Below are 25512 nucleotides of genomic sequence, written 5' to 3' on the forward strand. Positions count from 1 at the left end.
TCAGTGACTCTTTCCTCTCTCCATCTAGTCTTCCGAGGCCATAGATCCCTCCACCCTTCTCAGTTTGTGCTTTTCCAAACTGTTATAGATTGGGAGCCATAGAGCATTTTCAGAATGGCTTTTTCAACTAAAATTTCCTGAATGTTGTTTCTTCTGGTTTCTCTCTCTCTCTCTCCTCTTCCTCCTCCTTCTGCTCCTCCTCCTTCTGCTCTTCCTCCCCCTCCTCTTCCTCCTCCTCTTCCTTCCTTCCTTCCTTCCTTCCTTCCTTCCTTCCTTCCTTCCTTCCTTCCTTCCTTCTTGCTCTTTCTCCCTTTTTCTGAGGCAGGGTCTCACTCAATACATGCCTAGAACGGACTGATCAGACCAAGCTAACCATGAATTCACAGGGATCCCTCTACCTCTTCCTTCCAAGTGCTGGGATTACAGTCAAGTGCCATCCCACTTTGATGTTTATTATTTTGGGTGCCTACATATATGTCCGTATGTGTATATGTGTATGGAGGCCACAGGACAACTCATGGGAGCCTGTTTTCTCCTTCTACCACGTGGATCATGAGATTCAAACTCAGGTGGTCAGGCTTGGCAGTGTCTTAACCTACTGAGCCATCTTGCCAGCTCTTGAGATTTAACAGGTGTTTTCATGGGGCTGGACAGACAGTTCAGTAGTTAAGAGCTCTTCCAGTGAGCCAGAGGTTCCATTCCCAGTACCCACATGCCAGCCTACAACCATCCATAAAACTCAAGTCCAGGGTGTCTAACACTCTCTTCTGTCCTCTCTGGGCACTGGGCATGCTTATGTTGCATAGACATACATACAGGCAACACAGTCAAATACTTAAGGTGAATACATGAATAAAGGAGTGTTTTTATATCAACCCCCTAAACAACATAACAAAAGCCTAACCCTTATCTAATGTATTACATTAGATGCCCAAAAAGATTATTTAGTGTTTCTGGAACTCATCTGACCCTGTATCCCTCTCCCGTTTCCAGCAGAGCTTCTTAGAGAATCACAGTTACGTGGAGCACTCTGAAGGAGTTGTATCATTTAAAAGTACAGCGGAGAGGAACAGAGGAACACTGTCCCGTCAACATATATTATAGTTATAATCGTTCTCAGGAGGGTATAAGTTCTTTTCTGCTTTGGCCCCTGCAAGTATTGCTTGGCTATCAGAAATCCGCTGTAAACCAATTTAAACAGAAAATGGAAGTTCTTGGTAGAAAGCAAGGTTATCAGAGAGTCTGAGGTTAAAAAGTAAACAGGCCATTAGATGGATTAGCCATTTGAAATTGGACACTTAGAACTTGTGATTGCTCTTTCCTCTCTCAATTTCCAGGACCAGCTTATGATTACTTGCCCCATTTCTGTCCTTTCTTTCTTTAGAACGGCCCTTTGTCCAAAAAAAAAAAAAAAAAAAAAAAAAGTGCCTAACATAGTCCTTCCCTCTCTGGTTTCATGTTCTCCTTTAAGCAGCCAATAGCATTTGTTACCATGACTTCTAGAAAGAAAGAATCTTGATTTGTTCTTGATTTGGATTTGCTGTCCCTGGTGCGATAAATTATGGCCTGAAGGTCCACATGCTACAAAACGGAAGGCTTGAGAGGAATAAAGCCTTTTCAGAATGTAGGAGCCTGGGATATATAGGTATCATCACAGTGATCAATCACAACCTTAGGGGACTCTGAGATGACCCTTTGAAAGTAGGGTAACCCATGCAGATGTGGTGTTATTTACCTGTAATTACAACACTCAGGAAGCCGAGGCAGGTGGCCTCTGAGTTTGAGCCCAGCCTGGTCTAAACAGTAAGATTGTCTTTAAAAATACGGGTTGGGAGGTGCCCTAGCTGGTACAATGCAAGCATGAGGGAGGCTGAGTTTGATCCTCAGCACCCATACAAAAAGCCAGGTGTGAAGCCTGTGTTAAAACCGGTCTCGCTGAACATAGCGGACAATGAGGACTACTGAGACCTCAAGAACAATGGCAATGGGTTTTTGAGCCTACTGCACGTATTGGTTTCGTGGGAGCCTAGGCAGTTTCGTGGATGCTCACCTTACTAGACCTGGATGGAGGAGGGTGGTCCTTGGACTTCCCACAGGGCAGAGAACCCTGATTGCTCTTTGGGCTGAGGAGGGAGGGGGACTTGATTTGGGGAGGAGGAGGGAAAGGGGAGGTGGCGGTGGGGAAGAGACAGAAATCTTTAATAAAAAAAAAAAAAGCCAGGTGTGGAGGCTGAGTGCTGGGAAAGTGGAGACTGGAAGACTGCCGGATTCACTGGTTAGCCAGCCTTGCCTTGGGTGTGAGCCCTAGGTCTCAGTTATCCCGGAGGGAGATGTGGCCAGCTCCTGAGGAATGATGCCAGAGGCTGACCTTTGGCCTCCACACGCACATGCACACATACACACTGCCACATATCTACCTAAAAATACACATACATTTCCTAAAATGGAAAGTTTTTGCCCCCCCCCTTTTGTTTTGTATTTATGCGTAAGGGTGTTTTCTCTGATGTCTGTGCCCCATGCGGCTGCCTGGTGCCCTCAGAGGCCAGAGAAGGCATCAGATCCTCTGGGACTGCCACAGTTGAGAGTTTCCAGATGGGTGCTAGGAATTGAACCTGGGTCCTCTGGAAGAGCAGCCAGTGCTTTTAACCACGGAACCGTTACACCCCTAAAATGGGACATCTTGATTGCCGTACAATAGCCCCAACCCCCTATCTGTGGTTTTACTTCCTATGGCTTTATCTAGCCATGCCCAATTTAGTGTTAGAATACTAAATGGAAAGTTCCAGAAATAAGTAACCCCCGAGTTTTAAATCATGCCGTTCTGAAGAAAGCAGTGCAGTCTTGTGCTGTTTGATTCTGTGTTGCCGGTAATGTGACCCAGTGCATGAACTGAGCTTAGGAATCTGATTCCAGTTTGGGCCAGCATCACCATTATGAAAACTAGGGGTGAAATTTTCTAACTCCGAGAGGTGCTAGACTTTGCTCTGTGCAGATGGTTCCAGAAACAGCCCCGACAGGCAAAGTCACACTGGTTTTCCCTCCGACCACTGCTTACTTCACGGACTTCTTCTTCATGTGTAAAACTGCAGATACCCACTCAAGTAGTCTCTCAAAACTGTCTGCTTTATGACAGGGAGGTCACACCTAGGGACGCTCTGACTGTGATTTCTGTGACTCTTATCTACCTGGCTGCTTCAGTTGGGCCCTTAGGAAAACTATCAAAATTAGGCAAATTAGGCATTTCCTGTGAATAAAAGTTGACCTCCTGACTCTTCCGCTGTAGGTTGGAAATGGGGTCCAGTTATTATAACGCTACGTAACCTTCCTAACGCTGTGACCGTTTTATACAGTTCCTCATGTTGTGGTGGTCACCAGCCATAAAATTATTTCGTTGCTACTTCATAATGGTAATCTTTCTCCCGTTACAAATCGTAACGTAAATTATGCAGAATATCACTGTGAGCACTCTGGAAGGGTCACCTGGCCCTCAGAAGGTTGAGACCCTCAGGTTGAGGACCCCGGTGTAGTGGGCCAGTGTTAATAGCAGCAGCTGCCAGGATCACTGTGGGTCTACTTATGTGACCTGCTTTGTGAAGGCACTTTAAAGTCAGCTAATCCGGCTGAGGTAAGATACAGCGACAAAGAAAAGAGTAATTGACTCAAGGATTTGATGGTGTGAATTGAAGGGAATGGGTAGATTGGAGATGGGAGAAGTAGCTAGATTTGGCCAAAAGACAGTGATAAGTTGAAGCTGATTCCACCACTCCACACTGGGGGAAATTTTCAGTTAGTATTCGAGTGGCTGGTTGCTGGGAGTGAGGGGCTATTTGGGATTCTTGAGTGGTTTTCTTTCTTTCTTCCTTTCCTTCCTTCTCTTTCTTTCTCTCTCTCTTTCTTTCTTTTCTTCTTCCTTCCTTTTTCTGTGGTTTCTATTTTCGTAAGTAGCACTGTGAACCCAGTCAGAGAGTTTCATTACTAAAGAGCAATAAACTCTTATTGAGGAAGGACTTTGGACTATTCATACAAGTTACATTGATGGTGCCTACAGAATTGTACTAGTTTCCCCTGACATCTATTTTACGAATACTTGGTTTGCTGACAAGGGTACCAGATTGAGTGTATAGTAATAACTGTGTAAAGTGAGGACAGGACCGCAGTTAACAATCTTTCAACAATAATAAAACTAAAGACAAGTTGTCTGTGTCTGACATTTTTCACAAAAGCTCTAATACTTTCCTCAAATCTCTCTCAGAGGGTGACAGAAAAACCTTAATGCAACTTTACTATAAACACTCACATCCTTTATTTGCAGGTGGTATGCTTGAAAAAAATTATTATAATTTTTGGACATTCAAGGCAACAAATACTTGAAGGTCACTGAAGAAAACCTAATTAAAAACTACTTTTTCCAGAGGATTTCATAGTGTAGCCAGCAGGTGTGGAGACTTTATATATATTATTTTATCCACCCCCCCCCCCCCAACGTCGTCAGATGGATCGCAATAGTCACATAACCCGGAGGTTATGCAAATTCCAAAGGCCTCCGTTTTTGACTACCCTGAGAAAAGGGATGTGTCTGTGGCAGCTGGGAAGGGTATGGCGGTTCTTTAAATGTTTTCTGTACTTCTGTGGTTGCTAGGGGAGCCTCGGATCCTAAGTTTTCCTCGGTCCATTTTTCCTGGAACAAAGTTGAACGGCCTCTCACCGTCAGCCCGTCTGAAAGAAGTTACTGGAAAAGGGAGGCGGGCTGCGCCGTGGCGGAAGGCGGATCTCGGCTCAGCCGGTCAGGGCCAACGGGAATCCGAGGTGGAACGGATGAAGGAGCTGGAGCAGCCGAGCGGAAGGAAACGCCGAGGCTTTGCTGGAGACCACGTGTTGAGACGCGGAAGCGTTAGCGCCGCAGCTAAGTGCCCGCCCCCTCGTAGGCCCCGCCCCCTCGGGGTCCGGCGGCCGGGCCAATGGGCGTGGCCCGTGTGGGGCGTGGCCTGCGCACAGGTGCCGCCCCGGCCCGCCCGTTCCGTCGCCTCCGCCGTCGTGCGTGCAGCTCGGCGGAGGGCCGGGCCTGCGCTCTCTCCGCCTTCCTCCCCACCTCCGGTTGCCGGCTACACTGGTTTTGCAGCCCGGTACCCGGCGTGATCGTCAACCCATTGCACGGTGAGTTCCCGTGGGAGTCCACGGGCGCCCAGGCTAGTGGCTCGGAGGCTGGCGCCAGGCCGGAGCCGGGTCGCCGGGATGGACTGAGGGCAGCGGACGGCGTGGGGCATGTGGATGAATGAGGCGCCCTGGGACTAGGCCGCGCGGCCACGAGATCGGCCCTCGCCGCAGTCTGGGGGACAGCCTTGCCTCAGGGCGGGACGCCAGGAGGGGAAAGGTGGTGTGTGGGGGTCCTGGTCCGCTGCGCCGCAGGCCACCCCTCGTAGGCCACAGCACTGGACCTGCTCTCCCCATGCAGCTGTTCATTGGAGGCCTGGAGCTGGGCCCGGAACAGGTGTCAGGACCCTAAGAAGGCAGATCTTTGGCCTCCCCATCTGGGATTACAGGTTGGAATAGCGCTTGAGGAGCGGGGGCCCCTAGGAGGTACAAGCCAGCCAGAAGACAGGGACAGTTTTAGTTTCCAGCTTCTGAGACGCGAGGTTGCCGTTCTCGTCCGTTCCTATTGCGGTCTTAAAAGTGGGATCCAATTTTGCCCAGGGGACCTTGGAGCCCGGACGAGCAAGCAGAGACAGAAAGTTTGGACTTGCCCATCAGAAGGTTGAAAGTATTTGGAATGGGACTGTATAGCCTATTGGTAGTAGCCCTTGCTTTTAAGCGTGCTTGGAGCTCAGGGTTGGAATTTAAAAGGGGGTGAGGTGAGCGCCTGAGAAGCAGCCAGTGTGGGTAAAGGTGGGTTTTGAAGACTGATTTTTATAAGGACTGACTAGCCGTGCCTGCAGTCCTAGTGGGAAGGTCTGGCTTAGGAGGACCTCCGAGCCTAGCCGTGACCATTGTGGGAAACAAGGTGAAAGGGCAGGGCCCGGGTGCTGGAGGAGTGGTTGGTGACAGGCGGCTTGGTGGCCGGCGTTTCCAGATGGGTTTTCTTTGACTTGGGTCTCTGCCCCTGCTTCCGAGTGCTTTCCTTCCTTCCTATAATATGACAGGCTAAGATGGTGGTTGTCAGCAGCCAGGATGGAAGATTGGAACTAAGTTTTATGTTTACCTTTGATTCCTGCTGCCACAGTCTTTCTGGGACTAGTCAGAAGTGACTCTTTGACAAACATTAGAATCTGATATATTTACAGAGCCCCTCCTCCTTCTGTTGAAAACAGAATGGATTTTGCTCTTATTTTAGTTGTGGATTGGTATATACAGTATGTCTTATTGTCTATTACCGAGTAATATATTCTATATACAGTGAAGTGTTTTGTTTGTAGGGGACTTTAAAAAGTTTGTCTTGACATTTTAGATGCCCCCGAAAAAGGGAGGAGATGGGATTAAACCACCCCCAATCATTGGAAGATTTGGCACCTCACTGAAAATTGGTATTGTTGGATTGCCAAATGTTGGGTAAGTAAACACTGAGACTTTTCATATTTTTATTTTATAGACTTTTGGGTCCTGTTGTAGAAATAGGAATTCAAAAAGCAGTAAGAACTCAAATTGAAAAAAGAACAGGGCTAGAATATTATTACTACAAAATGAGGCTCCAAGTTACATGTGTTTTATTTAATTTTAGTTGTTTTGCACACATTGAAGTGAATTATTTACATTGTTTTGCTAACTTTAGGAAGAAGCAAGGAGAGTTAAAATATCAATGAGGCAAATCTACTGTTTGCCTGAGATGTTGGGAGAAACATTGTATGCATTTGCTGGAATTGGACACCCTACCCAGGCTGTTAGCTGGAGCCTTGTAGCAGAACTATTAGGAAATAGTCTTAAAACTATTTTTCTTTCTAACACTCTTGAGAAAAGAGGGTTTTCTAGAGGGCAAATTTTTACTGGAGAAAGAGGTGAGTCCTTTGAATATACTGTTGGAAATTGGGTGAAGATTTTCTGTTACGCCATGTTTAAAGGCTGAGACGGGAAATTCTCAGTGCAAGCTGGCTAGCCAGTCTCGCCAAAATGATGAGCTCTGGGTTTAGTAACAGACTCTGCCTCAGTAAGTAAGGTGGCAGGCTCTTGAGGAAGACACTTGATGTCAGCATCAGGCTGCCTTATACACACATACACCATGTCTACACACTTTTGAACATACTAATGCATGTCACACACATGTGTACACAAAAAAGTGTTTAGACTTGAGAATTATGAAAACAAAGTACTGAATTTTGTCGTTTTCAAAATTAAAATTAACTCTATGTATCATAAATTTGCACATAAGGCAGTGGTAGAAGGTATGTGTGGGGTTTATCATACAGTTGTTTGCACATGTAACTTACACGGTCAGCGTTCTTAGCCAAGCGTGGCGGTTCACATCTTCATTCTAGCATTGCGAGGCTGATGCAAAAGCATCACGTGACATTGAGACCAGTCTGGGCCATAGAGAGATCTTGTCTCAAAAACAAGAAACACTCATACATATTAAAAATGATTAGGGTAAACCAAGCAGTGGTGGCACACACCTTTAGTCCCAGCCATCAAGAGGCAGAGGCAGGAGGATCTCCGAGTTGGAGGCCAGCCTGGTCTACAGAGTGAGTTCCTGGCAGCCAGGCTACACAGAGAGATCCTGTCTCGTAAAACCAAAAAAAAAAAAAAAAAAAAAAACCCAAGAAACAAACAAACAAAAAAAAAGATTAGGGTAATAGGCACAGTGTGGATTATGAGGATCACTAGGACATTTTGGGGTGCACGCTTTAGGTCATTATATTAGTGGCATTAGAACAACTGTGTTCTCTGTGTCCCTTGGAGCTCCTGTTACAGAGTCCTCAGTGAATGGCACATGCTATGCTCAAGTACCCCTGTTTTAGATTCTAGTGATGTAAAACATGAGCTGATATAGTTGTCCCAACTTCAGGCTCTGTGGAGCGGGTTTCCTGCTGTGTTAGAGTCTTCTTGTAAAGTAATAATAAGAGTGGAAACATAGCAAAACAAGTAATCAAGCCAGGTGCTGTAGGGTACTGTCAATATAGTTGAAAGCAAAATATGATTATAATGTTCACAGTGAGTTTTTCTCCACCAATAAGAAAGTTTTTAGATACTAGCCTTCATCTCTTTGGAATCACTGTAGTTGGAGCATCTTGACTTCAGATGAGAGTCATTGAAAAGAGCCGTCTTAAGATCTTAAGTGTTTTTTATGTACTTTTTTTTTTCCGGGGGGTATATAGAGTATAATAACAATATATGAGAAAATAACCTGAAAGATTTTATTATTCAGTATAAAGATGGTATTTATGCTTTCAGCTTCAAAATAGTCCTCTAGCCGGGCGGTGGTGGCGCACCTTTAATCCCAGCGGGAGGCAGAGGCAGGCGGATCTCTGTGAGTTCGAGACCAGCCTGGTCTACAAGAGCTAGTTCCAGCACAGGCTCCAAAACCACAGAGAAACCCTGTCTCAAAAAACTAAAAAAAAAAAAAAACCTAAAATAGTCCTCTAGTTTTATGAGGTGAGGTATGTTCTACATACAGTAACATTTTACTTAAAATATTTTGAATTATATTTTTATTTATTTTTTGTTTGTGGGTGATTATGCAAATATTGGAGATCAGAGGACAACTTGTGGGAGTTGGTTCTTCTACCATGTGGGTTCAGGAGGTTGAATTCAGGTCTGCAGACTTGGTGGTAGGTACCTGCTGAGCCATCATGTGGCTTGAATTTACTGTTTTGTTAGGGAGGACCTGAAGATTTAATTCAGGGCTTCTGTGAAAATTCATTTATTTTTAAGTGACGGTTTATTCAATTTTGACAACTGTGCTTGTGTAAAATTTCTTTTTATAAAACGGTCTTTCCATTAAACTGTATCAGGTAGGGTTTACTGTATGATACACAAACCTTGACCATTTTAAGCCATTGGAAGAGTGAGCAATTAGACTTTTGTTGTGATATTTTGTATTTTTACAAATAAAGCTTGCTTAAAGATCAGAAGGGCAAAGGCAAGCCACAAGAGGGCAGGGAGTGGTGGCACACACCTTTATCCCAGTCAGAGGCATGTGAGTTCAAGGCCACCCTGGGCTACAAGATTGCCTAAATTGCTGGGTGGTGGTGTCGCACCCCTTTAATCCCAGCACTCCTCTGAAGGCCGAAGCAGGTGGATCTCTGAGTTTGAGGCCAGCCTCATCTACAAGAACTAGTTCCAGGACAGACTCAAAAGCTACAGAGAAACCCTGTTTTGAAAAATTAAAATTAAAATTAAAAAAAAAGATTGAATATGTCTGAAAGAGAAACAGAACTCACACAAGGTGTCCCAGCACTAGGGAGGTGGAGACAGGCATGATGTGGCTGGGAAGAGAGAAGAAAGAGGAGTATAAGGTAGGAGGAGACAGGAGCTCAGTGCTGGCAGAGGTTTGGTGGAGACAGATGGAGTCGGGACATGCCCTCTGAGGACAGGATCGCCCCTTCAGTCTGAGCATTGGTAGAGGTAAAAGAACTCTTTATTTGCTGCCTCTCTGCTTCTCTGGTCTGCAGCATTAACCCCAATATCTGACTCTGGGTTTTATTATTCAGACCAACTAGAATTCGTGCTACAGAAGGGTAAGAGCTCGGGTGATACAAACAGATATCCACAGGCCTCAGCTGTGTGAACTCTTGACCTGGGTGATTCTTTTTTCTTTTCATTATTTCTTTTTTTTGAGACAGGGTTTCTCTTTGTAGCCCTGAATGTCCTAGAACTTGATCTGTAAGCCAGGCTAGTCTTGAACCCACAGAGATCATCCTGCCTCTGCCTCCCTAGTGCTGGGATGCACCACTGAGCCTGGCTGATTTTTGTATCCTATCCTATTCTATCCTATATCATTTCTGGCAAGGTCTCATCATATCATATCATATATCATATCATATCATATCATATATCATATATCATATATGATATATCATTTGTGACAAGGTCTCATTCTGTAACCCAATTTACTGTGCCCTTGAGTTCCCCAAAATCTTCCTGCCTGAGCCTACTGAGTGCTGGTACTACAGGAATAAGTCCCTTTGCCTGGAAAGCAAAACTGACATTTATTGAACATTTATTATGTGCAAGTCTTTGTTCTGAATGTTTCATACATAATATCTAATTGAATGAATTGTTTGGCATCTCCAATTAGACTCTCAGTTCCATAAAGGAAGAGATTGTGTTGTTCCTGTTTATTGACATATTTCTAGTGCCTAGACTGGTGTTAGTAATATAGTGAACACCCAATAATTATTTGTGGAAAGTAACAATTATTTGTGAATGGGATAATTTCCCCCCTTTGATAGCTGTATGTAGGCTTAGTGATAAAGACACATGTTTTTGATACTGCTTTTAATGAAGAAGAAAGAGTATCATGCTAAGAGTATGGACATTTAGTTTCTAGGTCTGCCTTACTGTTTCTTGGTAAATTGCCTCTTGTTAGACTATTGTATTATTGTAAGTGAAAGACTTTGAAGCTCTTAGGAAACTGCTCAGTGTTCTAGACTTGTGTCAGGGATAGATAGCTCTTCTTGCATGGCATTAGCTTGAGTTATGGATGTTAGAATATCCCCAATACCTTGGCTTAAAGAGTTTAGTGTGTTGTATAGGCATAGGTTGGTTATTTTAGTCATCGTGGACATCCTTTCTGATAGCCTTAGGGAACCCAGTTTCTTTTTGGCTCAGCAATCCCTAGGATTGTGGCCTTTTCCTATAGCCTAGGTTGCTATGAACTGCAGACAGCTGCTTACCCAAAGAACTCAATAATTTAGCAGCCTTTCCCTTTAAAGCACAGTACCACTCAGCACTTCTGCTACCATGCCTTTGCTAGAAAGTAGTCACAAGAATTTAGTTGTGACGCGTGCCTTTGTGCCTTTAATCTAGCATTTGGGGAGGCAGGGGCAGGCGGATCTCTGTGAGTTCAAGGCCAGAGGGGTCTACAGAGCTAGTTCCAGTACTGTCTCCATAACTACTGAGAAACCCTGTCTCCAAAATCAAAACCAAAAATTTAGTCGCAAGGAAGGTTAGGAAATGTAGTTTATATTTTAAAACACACACATAAACACGTGCATCTCACACACACAGAGACACACAAACTCGCCGCTGTGAGACGTGGTATTCTCTGTTCAAGCACTCTAGAACTACCCAGGAAAGTAATTCTCTTGCTTGGTTGATGTTTCAGGGAATTGTTCTTTAGTATGCCTACAACTTTTCCCTTCTAGCTGGTTCCATTCTTGATTTCTTTCATTTGTAGATTAAACAAATTATGTGTGTATGCATATGGCTAGAGGCTTCAGGTTCCCTTTGAACTGGAGGTGATCGTGAGCCTTCCTGTGTGGGTGTTGGAGACCAAGCTCAGGTCCTTTGCACAAGCAGAAGCATCTTGTGCTCTTAACTGCTGAGCCATCATTCCCTTTTAGTAAAGGAACTCTGAGGAAGATATTTTGTAGTCTGCAAATATTGATGATCATAGTATTTTCATTTAAAAGAGCTGACACAGTTAAGTAGGATTCCACTGAGAACCCACATGATGGAAGAATCAGCTCCCGCAAATTGTCACACGTTTTAAATTTATATATGTATATATTTAATTATATATGTTTATAAAACGTAATACATATGTGTAATTTTAAATACTTTATATATTGTGCTAGGTATTCAACAATAGTTGCTTTATTTTATTTTATTTGTTTGCTTTTTGAGACAGGGTCTTACTATGTAGATCAGGCTGGTCTTGAACTTACAGAGATCTGTCTGCCTCTGCTTCCAAAGTTCTGAGTGCTGGGATTAAATACATGAGCTACCACACTTGCCTTACTTTTACTGCATTTTAATTCTTTGGTCTCAGTAGGTCCTATCTGTAGGAACTGTTAATATGGCATTCCAAAGGTATTATTAATATGGCATTCCATAATTATTATAATTAATAATAAAAAACCAGAGTCAGATATAGGGGTTAATACTGAAGATCAGAGAAACAGAGCTGTCAGCCACTAGAGAGTTCTTACCTCTACCAGACCGAAGGGGGATCCTTTCTCTACAAATCCTCAGACTGCATCTCCAGATTGCATCTGAGCTCCTGTCTCCTCCTGCCTTATGTTCCTCTCTCCACCCAGCCATATCACTCCTGTCTCCACTTCCCTCCTGTTGGCATTAAAGGTCTGTGATCCCAAGTGCTGGGATTACCTTGTGTGAGCTCTTTTTCTCTTTTACACAGATTCATTCTCAGGTAGTCCAGGGTGGCCTTGAACTCACAGTTATCCGACCGCCTTTGTCTGGGATTAAAGGTGTGTGCCACCATTTCCCTAGCCTCTATGCCTAACTAGTGGTTTAGCTCTGAACTCTGACCTTCAGGCAGGCTTCATTTGTTAGATCACAAACAAAATTATCACTATGCAAAGGTAATTTTCCTATTTCTTCTTCTTGTATTCTTTGAAATGCTCCTTGTCCTTGTATATTGAGTTACTTATTTATTAAATCATTTGTATAGTTCTAATCAGTACTAATGAGGCTTATTTTATTCTTTGGATTAGAATCCATTACTACCTCTTAATTTTGCTGCTCAAATTGCTTTGGCTTCAGCTCTTGGGAGCTCTTTCAAGTTGGCCCTTATATATCTTTGATGTGTTCTCATTGTGTGTGTGTGTGTGCATGTGTGCAAATGGAAGCCTGAATTTGATGTGGGGAGGGCCTCTGCCTTAGTCTATTTCCAGTCTTTTTTTTTTTGTTGTTGTTGAAAATACACTTTTTCCATATATTCTGATTCTGGTTTTCCTTCCTCATCTCCTCCTAGATTCACCCCACTTCTCCATCCATCCAATTCAATGCCTTCCCTCTCTCTCTAGAGAACAGACAGGCAAATAACCAAACAAACATAAAAGCCGAAGAAATACACATATATGTATACACAATACACCATTAAAAACACAAAATCGGAAACCATAATTTGTAAGCAAGAGACCAGGTAAAAAATGCCCATGTAAAACATTATGAGACAAACATCTCCAAAAAGGAGTTTTTTTTGTGTTAGCCTCTCGTGTGTGTGTGTGTGTGTGTGTGTGTGTGTGTGTGTGTGTGTCTGTGTGTGTGTGATATCACACACACAAGACTCCATTGGAAACTTTTTGAGCAGTTGGCACTTGGAGATAGCTTCTGGGTTAGGGATGGGGGGGCTCATGTCTACTTCCCCTCAGCACTGGTCCCCCATCTGTCTTGAACCCATGCAGGTCCTGTGCATGCTTCCACAGTCTCTGCGAGGTTATGTTGCGTGAGTCCTGTTGTCTGGGAGACACTCTTTCCTTGGTGTCTTCCATCCCCCACACTTAAATTTTTTTCTTCTCTTTTGCATAGATCTTTAGTCCTGAGGGAAGGTCTGATGGAGATGCCCCATTTAAGACTGAGTTCAAAAGTCTGCCACTGTTTGCATATTGTCCAGGTGTGGGTCTCTGTATTTCTTCCCATCTACTGTAGGAGATGGAGAGCTGGACACTGATCTGGGTCCAGGTCAGGTGTGTGGCTACTGGGGATCTCAGGTAGAAAGTATTTCTAGATGGAGGTGGCTGGCACAAAGGAACAGGAATGGGCTGAGCAGGTCTGCAGGAAGGAGGAAAGCTGGATCAGCTGCAAGGTTTAGAGGAGTCGTCAGGGCAGGAGAGTTGTGCAGGAGGAGAGGCCCCTGCAAGCTGACTGCCACAGGGCTGGGGATGAGACTGGGGAAACTGATGGAAGGCAGGAAGGAGAGTCTCCACCTTAGTTTTGTTTTGTTTTTTAAAAGATTTATTTGTTTATTATGCATACAATGTTCTGTTAACATATATACACCAAAAGAAGCACCAGATCTCATTATAGATGGTTGTGAGCCACCATGTGATTGTTGGGAATTGAACTCAGGATCTCTGGAAGAGCAGCTAGTGCTCTTAACCTCTGAGCCATCTCTCCAGCCCCTCTACCTTAGTTTTTGAGTTGGGTCTTTCACCAGTCCTGGTACTCAACTCAGCTAGACTGGCTGGCTAGCTAGCTCCATGGATCAGCCTGGTGCTGCATCACCTGCACTGGGATTGTAGTTGGGGGAAGCAGTCTGGTTTTCAGGGGATCTAAACTGGTTCCTTATGCTTGTGCAGTAAGTCTTTTTCCAAGTGAGCTGTTGATCCACCCCTTACCTGTTTCAAAAGAATAGAAATATATAAAAACACAAGGACAAGATGACTTTAATGCTCATCTTCCTTAGCCAATAAGAAGTTAGAGCCAATGGGCCAAGTAGTGATTTAATTAATACAGTTTCTGTGGGATTATTCCTGAGCTGAGCAGCCAGGACCAACAAGCAGCCTCCTACCAACATATATTTTTTGAGGTTTATTTACTATGTATAGTAAATATTTGATTTGTTACAGTATGTTTTAGCCATTTTGATTCATGCTCAGATTGATGGACCTTTGGTTAGTGTGCCTTTTAAAGTTGGCTCTAGATACTCTGTGTGTGTGTGTGTGTATTGTACCCCTTCCCCCCCTTCTTTCTCTCCCTTGTGTTACCAAGGTTGGTTTTGTGATCCTGGGCTTAAGCTCTCCTGCCTCACCTTCCTGAAATAGTGGGGATGGCAGGCACTCACTTCTGTTGATAGGGCTCCATAACTATTAATAGCTTCCTGCTGTTCTGTGAGAACAGTTGAAATTCCAGCTTATTTCTTTGTTGTTTGTATTTTTCTCGTTTGAGACAGGATCTTTCTGTATAGCCCTGGCTGGCCTCAGACTCAAGATCTTCCTGCCTCAGCCTGAAGCGCTAGTTTTGCAGGCATGTGTCATTACACTTAGCTCATCTTACGTGTGTTTTTTGTGCCAGACCTGAAATTAGCTATTTTTCTGTGAATTTTTAATAATCATGACATTTAAAGACCTTGGTGTAAATGCAAATTCTCTTTTAAAAAGTAGCTGTTCCATGTCTATACATTAACATTTTAAATTATGTTGTTTTATAGTCCTTTAAAAGTTAAAATATATATTATACAGGTGTGTGTATGGTATATGTGCAGGAGTGTTTGCATGCATACTTGGTGTGTCAGTGGACGACTTTGTGGAGTGAGTTCTTGCCTCCCACCCTTATAGCAGGTGCCGGAGATTAAACTTAGGTTGCCAGTTTTGTGTGCAAGCACTTCTGTTTGCTGAGCCTTCTCACTGGCCCAACCTTGCAACCTTTTTGGGAGTGAAATGGATTATGTCTTTAAAATAAATACATTTAAAAATAAGTAGTATGACATCTGTTTTTTTTTTAAAAAATATTTATTTATTTATTATGTATACAATGTTCTGTCTGTGTGTATGCCTGCAGGCCAGAAGAGGGCACCAGACCCCATTACAGATGGTTGTGAGCCACCATGTGGTTGCTGGGAATTGAACTCAGGACCTTTGGTAGAGCAGGCAATGCTCTTAACCTCTGAGCCATCTCTCCAGCCCCGACATCTGTTTTTATAAGATTGAAATTAAAGTGCGGTTTTATAAGAGGAGCCATTGGCTTCCTCTCAGTCACGTTAGTCCTGAGTTTTGACATTGTTGCAGTGCTGTGTCTTATGGGACTTGGGTCCTGGAACTCTGACCAGGGTGACAAGGGAATGAAGAGGGGACAGTGACACACGGACAGGAAAAGCTGGGTCAGGTGAGTGGTATGCTCCCTGGAGCCACACCTTTTTAGCCTGGATCCTCAGCACAGGGAGAGAGGGTCTCAGGAGGCAGTTTCCAAGAGGGAGCTGCAGTTGCTAGATTTCGTACACAGTGGTCATTCTGTTGCACTTGGACCCCCCAGGGAAAAATTTTGCCATCCTGTGGAGCCTGGCCTATATAGGAACCAACTTTGTCTAATTCACCATGGGCCTAAGGCCTTAATCTTTATTTGTCATGGCATCGTGGGTGTCAACAATACACATTTATTCAGGCCTTCCTCTGCTCCCTACATGCTAGCTTATTATGGGTGCCACTGTAAATCCTACAGCGCTCACCACCAGTTAGTGGTTTGTTAGCTGAGTTGAGTCTAGCCCCATGTTTCTAAAACCTGCCTTTATACCATGTATCTAGATATATTGAGAACACGGGGTTGTATACTGGTGGATATTGTAAGAGGCCCGAGAATGCCCAGCTTTACCCTCTGTAATGCAATCTGTCTGGGCATTCAAAAGCCACAGATTGGCCAGTGGTGCACCAGCCGGCGGTGGTTTATATGCTTATTTGGCACATGTTCCTACCTAACTCTGCAGTGTGTGGTCTCAGTGTGGTATCAGCAAGTGTAGTATTTAGAGACTGATAGGAAGGGCAGTCCAGCGTCTTGTCAAAGCAGGCTTCTCAGGAGCAGCACTAGGGTAAGCCTTGGTCCTCACTTTGTTCATCATGTTCTGTAGCTCTCAAAACCAAATACAAAAGACTGGTTCCTAGGTTTAAAAGTTTAATCAGGTGTGTTCTGATTAAGTCTGATTGATTTCCCTTGATGAACATGAGCTAATAAGACCTCATCTGAAGAAACAGTTTTACCTTTAGGTTTTTGGAGAAAAATAATCATTTTTAATTTCACCATACTAACATGACTGTTATACTTTTTGAGTATTTTTTTGTTGTCAAATTTAGTCCATATGCAAACATTTTTACATAATCACGCCTAACCAGAGTTTGTGAGTGCTGGCCCTGTAATTACCAACTAAATCCTTAGCCACTTCCTCAGTCCTCCTTGGGGTTAAAACCAGAAACACTGTGTGACAGTGATTCTCACTTTAAATCCTTGTGCTCTCTGTCTGGGGCGAGGGAAAGCCTTTGTGGTGAGGTTGCTGTTCTCTGTCGCTGACGGGTGCAGACCAGCAAGTCCTTAGAGTCTTACTTTGTTTCCGATTTGACTGCTGGCACAGTTACAGCGTGACTGGTGTTACTATGGCTGTCATCATCCTCTGAGTATTCACTTGATGTGAAGCAGATAATTGGGAAATTAGTGATTAGTTTATTCCATATGAATGCACTTTTTATCTTGGTTTAAATCATATAGTGAAAAAGTCACATTTTTACCTTCATAATTCATAGTTTGAGGCTTACCAGTAATCCTCGTGTAATAGCAATGAGAAGCTAATGTGAGCTCTGACCTCCCATTTCTTCGCAAATAGCAGCCACTCACTCCTCAATTTGGAATGCTTTGGGAACAGTTGTGTTAGAGAAGGCTGTGCTGGATATGGGTGAAATGAGATTGGCATTATGGGGTGCGTTGTGAGAAGAATGTTTTGTGACATTATATGAAACTCCAGCTATCTTCTATAACAAAGGCTCTTTGGGAACATTCTTTTCAAATTCCACATAGACTCAGATAGGGAACATAACCTAATTATAAAATTATAAATTTTATATCAAACTTGATATTTTGTGTTAGTAAAAATGTTTCTTCCCCCTTCCTAGATTTGTCCTTATAATTTTGAGCATTAGATGTGTTTTCTCATCAATTTAAGGACTGACTGAAAGTCTTTCCTTTGTTTTAGGAAGTCCACCTTCTTCAATGTACTAACCAATAGTCAAGCTTCTGCAGAGAACTTCCCCTTCTGCACTATCGATCCTAATGAGAGCAGGGTGCCTGTGCCGGATGAGAGGTTTGACTTCCTCTGCCAGTATCACAAGCCAGCAAGGTAAGGAAGAAGCTATACCGCTATTCATCTGCTCATAGATGGGACAAAAGTGTTTGATATATTCAGAATCAAGTTTCTTCCAGAATTAATGTAGCATTACTTTGGATGATTATAAAAGCAATGTAGAGTACTACAAAAAGAAGAAGGATTTTCTATGTTGACACAGTAATGTTTTTTCTGAGATTGTGAAGTAGGAGAAATCACCTTATGTCACATGATTCCATCATGTAGTCAGTTCTGTCTGATTTCTTAGTGCTGCAGTCATGTTTTCACACAAGTTGTATTTTTGACCTTATAAACTTCAGTCTTTCTTTCAGTCTCTTTATTTCCTAAGAGCCTTTGATAGATGGCTTTTAGTAAAATTTCAACAGACTTGAAATCCAAAAGATTTATTGTGTCTTTAACTGTTTGACACTTTCAGCAGCATCACATGCATACAGTGGCAGCTGGACCTCAACAAGCATTACCTGTTGGCAGAGGCACAGCCTCACAAGAGCCAGGGCCCAAACAGGAAGGGCTACAGATGAGACAGGAGCCTGCTGGAGCCTGTGGAGCCTCACAGGAGCATCACAGCAGTGCTGGAGAAGACAAGAGAAAGCCCATGTGTGCTCTGCAGTGCTAGGCAGGATTAGAGAGAGCTGGTGGCCTACAATTTATGTTAAGAAATAAATACATGAAGTTATTAATACTCTAGAAAAACCCATATCCTGTGCTTGCGTGTCTGCATTGAGAACAGAGTAAGAAGGCCATGCTTCTTGGTCTAGAGCCACCTGCTTTATGGCAGGTGAGGTCACCACCACTCCTCACTGTGTCTGCCTGCTGTCTCAATGTCCTGCAATGCATTACCTTATTTTCTCCTTAGTAAGGTTTAGTTTTGTCTAATTAAAGATAAAATACATACTTAAAGATACTTTCTAGATTAAATACAAATTGAAACTATCTTTTCTATTATCTATTTTTAGTACTGTGTGTATATACAGTATATTTACTATTTATTATTACTGAGAATTTAGTTTTCTTTTCACTAACTTTTCATTCAGTATTACATTCATTCATAAAAAAATATTATTCACTATTTTGAAGTGCTGATAAATATCAGGTTTCTGTTTCTAACCCTGGATTCTGCAGAATCCCAAGCATGCTTGATTTTGGTACTTGGTATGCACATGTGCCAACAGAACTTTTAGGAATATTGCTCATTAGAGTTTTAGTTTCAGAGATAGCAATAGTTTCCTTCCTCATTTTCCTAGCTAAGAAAGTCCTAATGTGGGCTGTGGAGATGGCTTTGTGGGTAAGATGCTTGCTATACAATCATGAACACACAAGTTAATTCTCCAGAACCTACAATAAAACACACACCACACACACACCAAAACAACAAACCTGGGCATGATAGGGATACATTTATCATCTCAGCAGTGTGGTGGCAGACAGATGGATTTCTGGGTCTCGTTAGTAGCTAGCCAGGCTAATTGGTAAGTTCCAGATATGTGAGAAACTTTGTCTCAAAAAACAAAGTGGATGATAGCCAAAAACCACTGCCTGAGGTTGACCTCTGGTTCCATGGAATACATGCGTGTGTGGACACTCGCAAGCACAATGCCTGCTCACATTCACATGTGTACGAAACGGGGACAGCAGAGATGGCTCCGTCAGTGAGGACTGGATTTGGATCTCTGGCACTCATGCAGTGCAGTGCCCTGAAGGGGAGACGGGGGATCTCTGGGGAAGCTGGCCAGCCAGAATGGCCGTGTCTGTAAGTTCTGAGGGTTTTGTGTTTTGTGGTTTTTGAGAGACTTGTCTCAATGAGTAAAGTAGATGGTGATTGAGGAAGACTTAGTGTTGACTTTGGACCTGTTCGTGTTCTTGAAGACACCTGTGAATGCTTCTGCGTGCACACATACATACACTTCCACTCACCTCTGAACACGCATGCACACATGCACACATAATAGAGGGCCATCGAGATGGCTCAGCAGGTGAAGGAGGCTGCCATCAAGACTGATGACCAAAATTTGACCTCTAGGACCCACATGGCCAAAGGAAAGGACTGACTCTTGCAATTTGTCCTCTGACCTCCACAAGTGAGCTCTGGCATATGTACACATGCACACACACACATGCACACACTAGCAATGTAATAAAGACTAAAAGAAAAAGTCACAATGGAAAGAAAGTTTGTTTATTTTGGGGGCTATTAGTTTTTCCATTATTATGTACTTTCCAAACTTTGTTCCAAGAACCACGTAGTTAATTTATATGAAATGTTTGGAAAATTCAGTTGGCTGATAAGTAGGTTCTTTATAATTATCTTTTGTATTTCAGCAAGATTCCTGCTTTCCTAAATGTAGTGGATATTGCTGGCCTTGTGAAAGGAGCTCACAATGGGCAGGGCTTGGGGAATGCCTTTTTATCTCATATTAGTGCCTGTGATGGGATCTTTCATCTAACACGTAAGTACAGTTGTTTACTTGTTAGTTAAGACTAGTGAGTGTTTCCATATCACCAAGTAGAGATAAATGACTTATAGGTGAGAGGGTTTGCTTTGTAAGATGAATCATGAATAATTTATTGATTTCTAATCTTACTACTCCTGTCATTTCCCCATGAGATCACTGTGTAGTCGGTGTATTCCTACTATGGGCTATTAAGTCCTGTTGAATGTTATCCCTTGTTTTGGATTAGAGCCCTGAGGTGTGTTTCTGTGTGAATTGACTTGGTGATTATAAAGGCATTTTTATTTCATTTTAGTTATTTTTAATTGTGCTGGATTGATCCCAGAACTGTGTGTATGCTTGATAAGAGCTCTATACAAGGCCTTCTTTTTTTTAAAATTTATTTATTTATTAAAAGATTTCTGTCTCTTCCCCGTCACCACCTCCCATTTCCCCCCCCCTCCCCCAATCCAGGCCCCCCCCCCCGTCCCCCCCAAGAGCAATCAGGGTTCCCTGCCCTGTGGGAAGTCCAAGGACCTCCCACCTCCATCCAGGTCTAGTAAGGTGAGCATCCAAACTGCCTAGGCTCCCACAAAGCCAGTACGTGCAGTAGGATCAAAAACCCATTGCCATTGTTCTTGAGGTCTCAGTAGTCCTCATTGTCCACTATGTTCAGCGAGTCCGGTTTTATCCTAGGCTTTTTCAGACCCAGGCCAGTTGGCCTTGGTGAGTTCCCGATAGAACATCCCCATTGTCTCAGTGTGTGGGTGCACCCCTCGCGGTCCTGAGTTCCTTGCTAGTGCTCTCTCTCCTTCTGCTCCTGATTTGGACCTTGAGATTTCAGTCCGGTGCTCCAATGTGGGTCTCTGTCTCTGTCTCCTTTCATCTCCTGATGAAGGTTAATATTTAGGAGGATACTTATATGTTTTTCTTTGGGTTCTCCTTCTTATTTAGCTTCTCTAGGATCTCTAATTATAGGCTCAATGTCCTTTATTTATGGCTAGAAACCAAATATGAGTGAGTACATCCCATGTTCCTCTTTTTGGGTCTGGCTTACCTCACTCAGGATAGTGTTTTCTATTTCCATCCATTTGCCTGCAAACTTCAAGAAGTCCTTGTTTTTTACTGCTGAGTAGTACTCTAATATGTATATATTCCATACTTTCTTCATCCATTCTTCCATTGAAGGAAGGCCTTCTTTTTGTGTTGGTCTTTTCTGCTCTTTTGTTTTTCCTCATGCTGAGAGGAAAAACTCCCAATACGTTGGACATACGAAGAGTCTGAGTTTGCAAACTTGTGTATGAATAAAGACTTTTTGCTTTAATAATAAGTAAATAAATAGATAGATAGATAGATAGATAAATAAATAAATAAAAAAGAACTTAAACCAGGTGGTGGTGGTGTACACATTAGATACTCTGGAGGCTCTAGAGGCAGAGGCAGACAGAACTGTGTGAATTTGAGGCCAGCCTGGTCTACAAAGCGAGTTCCAAGACAACCAGAACTGTTATACAGAGAAAGCCTACCTGTAGCACGAATAATAAAAACCCAGAGAGAGGGGTTCAGCCTGAAGATCAGAAAAGCAAAACATACAAGCCACTAAAGAACTCTTAACTGTAAGAAATCCTCAGACTGAAAGAATAATCCTGACTCCATAAATCCTCAGAATGAGACTATCTGAGAGCTGTCTGCTCTCTAGTGCTGGGATTAAAGGTGTGCACCACTACTGCCTGGTTTCTATGGCAGCTAGTGTGACTACTGGGATTAAAGGTGTGTGTCACTACTGCCTGGTCTGTACGGATGACCAGTGTGGCTGTTTTATTTTCTGATCTTATTAAAATACAAATTAAATAACTACACCTGTTTCAGAAAGTTAAAACCCAATACCCTCTGTCTAAGTATGTGTCTTAGAATCAAACTGAGTATGACTATTGGCTCCCACTGATAGTTGTAAAACCGTGAATAAATAATCTGCATTTCTGAACCACAGTTTTCCATGTAAAATGAGAATGGCAATGCTGTACTACCTGCATAACTGTTTTGTAGTTGAAACATGAAATGCCTTATGTTAGTGCATATAAACTGTTGCTTATAATGATGCTGTTTTGTGAATATAGGTCTTTTAATTTTATATATTTTTGAGATATAGTCTTACTATGTAGCACTCTGACTTGCCTGGAACTTGATATGTAGACCAAGTTGGCCTTGAACTTACAGATAACTATCTACCTCTGTCTCTTCAATGCTGGCATTAAAGGTATGTGCTACTATGTCCATGTGTGAATATGGATTTTAAATGTCAATGTGTTTTCTCTTTTTTAAGACTTTAACATTGTGTTAACATGCATAACATTTGCTGTTAATCATTGCTAGATGTAAAGTTCAGTGCACTGAGTACATTCCCATTGTTGGAAAGCCAGTATCACCATCCAGTTTTAGAGACTTTAGAATAATTGTTCATGCTTATTATGCTTTCTGTTAGATTTTTAAAAATGCATATTTTGCTCATATTGTATATCTGTGCACTGTGTGCATGCCTGGTTCCCATGGAGGTCAGAAGAGGGCATTAGAGCCCCTGGAACGTGAGTTATACATGGTTATAAGCTGCCATGTCAGTGCTGGGACTCAAACCTTGGTTCTCTGCAATAGCAACAAGTTCTTTTAATTGCTGAGCATCTCTTCCACTCCAAAGATTTATTTTTTTTATGTATGTAGGTAATTTGGTTTACATATATATATGTGTGTGTGTGTGTGTGTGTGTGTGCACCATGTATTGACCACAGAGGTTGCCTATTTATTAATACCTTTTTATTAGGTATAACTTTAAAAAAATTGTAAATGTTGCTAATAAGTATTTTTCCTCCCTCCCTCCCTCCCTCCCTCCCTCCCTTCCCTTGTTTTTTGAGACAGGGTGTCTTTGTGTTGCTTTGACTGTCCTGAAACTTGCTCTGTAGAGAGATCCACCTGCTTCTGCCTCCTAAGTGCTGGGATTAAAGGCTATGCCACCACTGCTGGGAAACTTTTTCTTTAATGGCCAGTTAGTAAATCCATTACACCATTGTGTATTTTGTGTAGATGTGTACTTGAGAACGTGTGTTGTATGTGTCTGAGTGCTTGGAAGATACAAATGTCATGCTTGCTCCAGGTCATAATCTGCAAACTTTTAGTTTGTTGATCTCTGCTCTAGAGTCTTCATGCAATGCAGGTTCTTAACCTCTGAGGCATCTCTCCAGCTCACTCTGTGCAGAAACTTTATTTTAATGTAGTCCCATCTGCTAGTAGTTGGGGCTGGCTCCTGTGTTACATGTTCTGTTCAGGAAGTTCTTGCCTACCCCAGCATCTTGAAGAGAATTCCCTATGGATTTCTTTGAGAAGTTTCAGCTTTTCAGGTTTTAAATTAGGGTCTTTGATCTATTTTGAATTGATTGTTGTACCAGGTACAAGAAATGAACCTAATAACTCCATTCTTCTGCAGGTAGAAAGCAAGTTTTGCCAGCACTGTTGAAAAGGCTGTCTTTATCCAGTGTATCAGAATTAAGTGGGCATATCTTTTTTGTTGTTTTATTTCTAGGTCCTCCATTCTGTTCCATCGGACTACCCACCTATTATTATACCAGTACTGTCTTTATTACTGTAGTTCTGTAGTATTACTAGAGGCCAGGTATTGTAATGTCTTTAGCAGTGTTCTTACCTTTGGCTGTTCATGGTCTTTCATATATTCATGGTTCCATATGAATTCTTGAATTGTTTCCATCAGAGTTTTGATAGGTAGATTAGTTTTGGTAGTATAGCCATTTTTTTTTTGCAGTATTAATTCTGTCAATCAAGGAACATGGGATATTTTTTCATCTTTGATTTTTGTTTTCAGTGTCTTGTTATACATCTCTGAAGCTCATTGGCCTTTGGGGCAATCTAGAGTCAGTGAGGTTCGGGTTCTCAGAAAGTGAAAAGTCGAGAGTGATGAGGAAAAATACCAGTGTAACCTCTGTCCTCCACATGTGCTGACGTGTGAGCCAGATGCACATATGCACACACCTACACCAACAAGCCCCCCCACATACATGCAGAGTAGAAGGTGAAAGAAGACAGGATGCTGCCGCCGATCTCCACTTAGGCACGAAACAGGTGAGGAGATCCAGGTGTACATGTGCGCGCACACACACAGACAAACACACCAAAAAAGGAAAAAAAGAAATGCAAAAAGTAAAACACCGAAAAACTAACCTGTAATAAATGTCAAGTCAATCAATGCCACCTAATATTAATAACATAGACTATCAAAATGAGATGTTATAGAAATAAACTGGATTAGGTTATGTGAATATCAAGAAGAAAGAGTACACTTATTTAAAAGTAATAGATCCATTATTTTTCTTCAGGAAAGTATATGCCCATGGGCATGTAAAGGGACGTAGAGATACTTGATGGAAGAAGAAGGGGAAGCAGAGTGAAGAGTGAGCACTTCAGCCGAAGGAAGGAGGAAAGAAGGAAGGTGTGGGCTCCATAACTTAGACTTGCGCAGAATGTTGATAAGAAGGTCACTGATTTTGCCACAGATTTTGAGTGCTGCTCATTTGTCAGTGTTCTGGAACGTTACTTATTTTCCAAAGCTCTAAAAAAGAATGTGTGAATAGCAAAGACACTTGCTGTGTAGTGTGTTGTAGCTAATCTGAGAGGTATGCCTTACACAGGTCTGAAAGCCAGCAAAGAAAATTCATATTCCTCTTGTGGGAGAAGGAAGAGGTGGGGGTGGAGATAGAAATGTAGGTATTATATCAGGTTGACTCTTTCTAAGTTCATATTTATGCTTCAGACGTTTGTTTTGATTGGATGTTAACTTGTAACTTGTTGACTTCTCTGTAGCTAGGAAGGCCGGTTAGCTCATTGAGGACGATGTAATTGGTTTTGCAAATCCTCTCAGCAGTGTGCTCTCTTACTTCTCTCGGTGTTAAATGTATCACAGAGGTCTGGGGTTAGCAGTATGACGCTGGGTGTCCTTTGCAAATGTACAGTATGCCAGTTTTAGAACACAGAAATGCATTACTTTTACTCTCTCAGAATAATCATAATACTAAGCTCAAGACCTTTTTAGCCAGTAATTTACTCTCTTTAATTTTATTTTCAGTGCTTGTTTTATAAAGTAAAGTCTATTTTGCTAAATATAACATTTCAGATTTTAGAATAACTCCTAGTTGTACCATGGGATTTTATCTTATTCGTTTATTTATTTTTGAGAGGATCTTTCTAGTGTGTAGTTCTGTTGTCTTAGAACATTCTGTGTAGATCAGGCTGGCCTTGAACTCACAGAGATCCGCCTGCCTGTACCTTGGTATTTTGTTGCCATTTCTTTTCGTTTCTGAATATGCAGTC

At 42.5% G+C, this 25512-nt stretch overlaps 1 protein-coding gene across 1 annotated transcript in view; it reads left to right on the plus strand.

Moving 5' to 3' along the window:
- Positions 1-5006: 5006 nt before the first annotated feature.
- The window catches only part of Ola1 (Obg like ATPase 1), a 119962-nt gene continuing 99456 nt past the window's right edge, over positions 5007-25512 (plus strand). The window contains exons 1-4 of the mRNA XM_050123840.1: positions 5007-5154; positions 6443-6543; positions 17564-17707; positions 20033-20160. Coding sequence (XP_049979797.1) covers positions 6443-6543; positions 17564-17707; positions 20033-20160 — 373 coding nt within the window. The 5' untranslated portion in view covers positions 5007-5154. The remainder of the gene's footprint in view (positions 5155-6442; positions 6544-17563; positions 17708-20032; positions 20161-25512) is intronic.

Source organism: Alexandromys fortis, unplaced genomic scaffold (genome assembly GCF_014885135.2).
Source record: "Alexandromys fortis isolate MF-2015 unplaced genomic scaffold, M_Fortis_MF-2015_v1.1 scaffold_8_9099976_23576923, whole genome shotgun sequence".
Classification (NCBI taxonomy): Eukaryota; Metazoa; Chordata; class Mammalia; order Rodentia; family Cricetidae; genus Alexandromys; species Alexandromys fortis.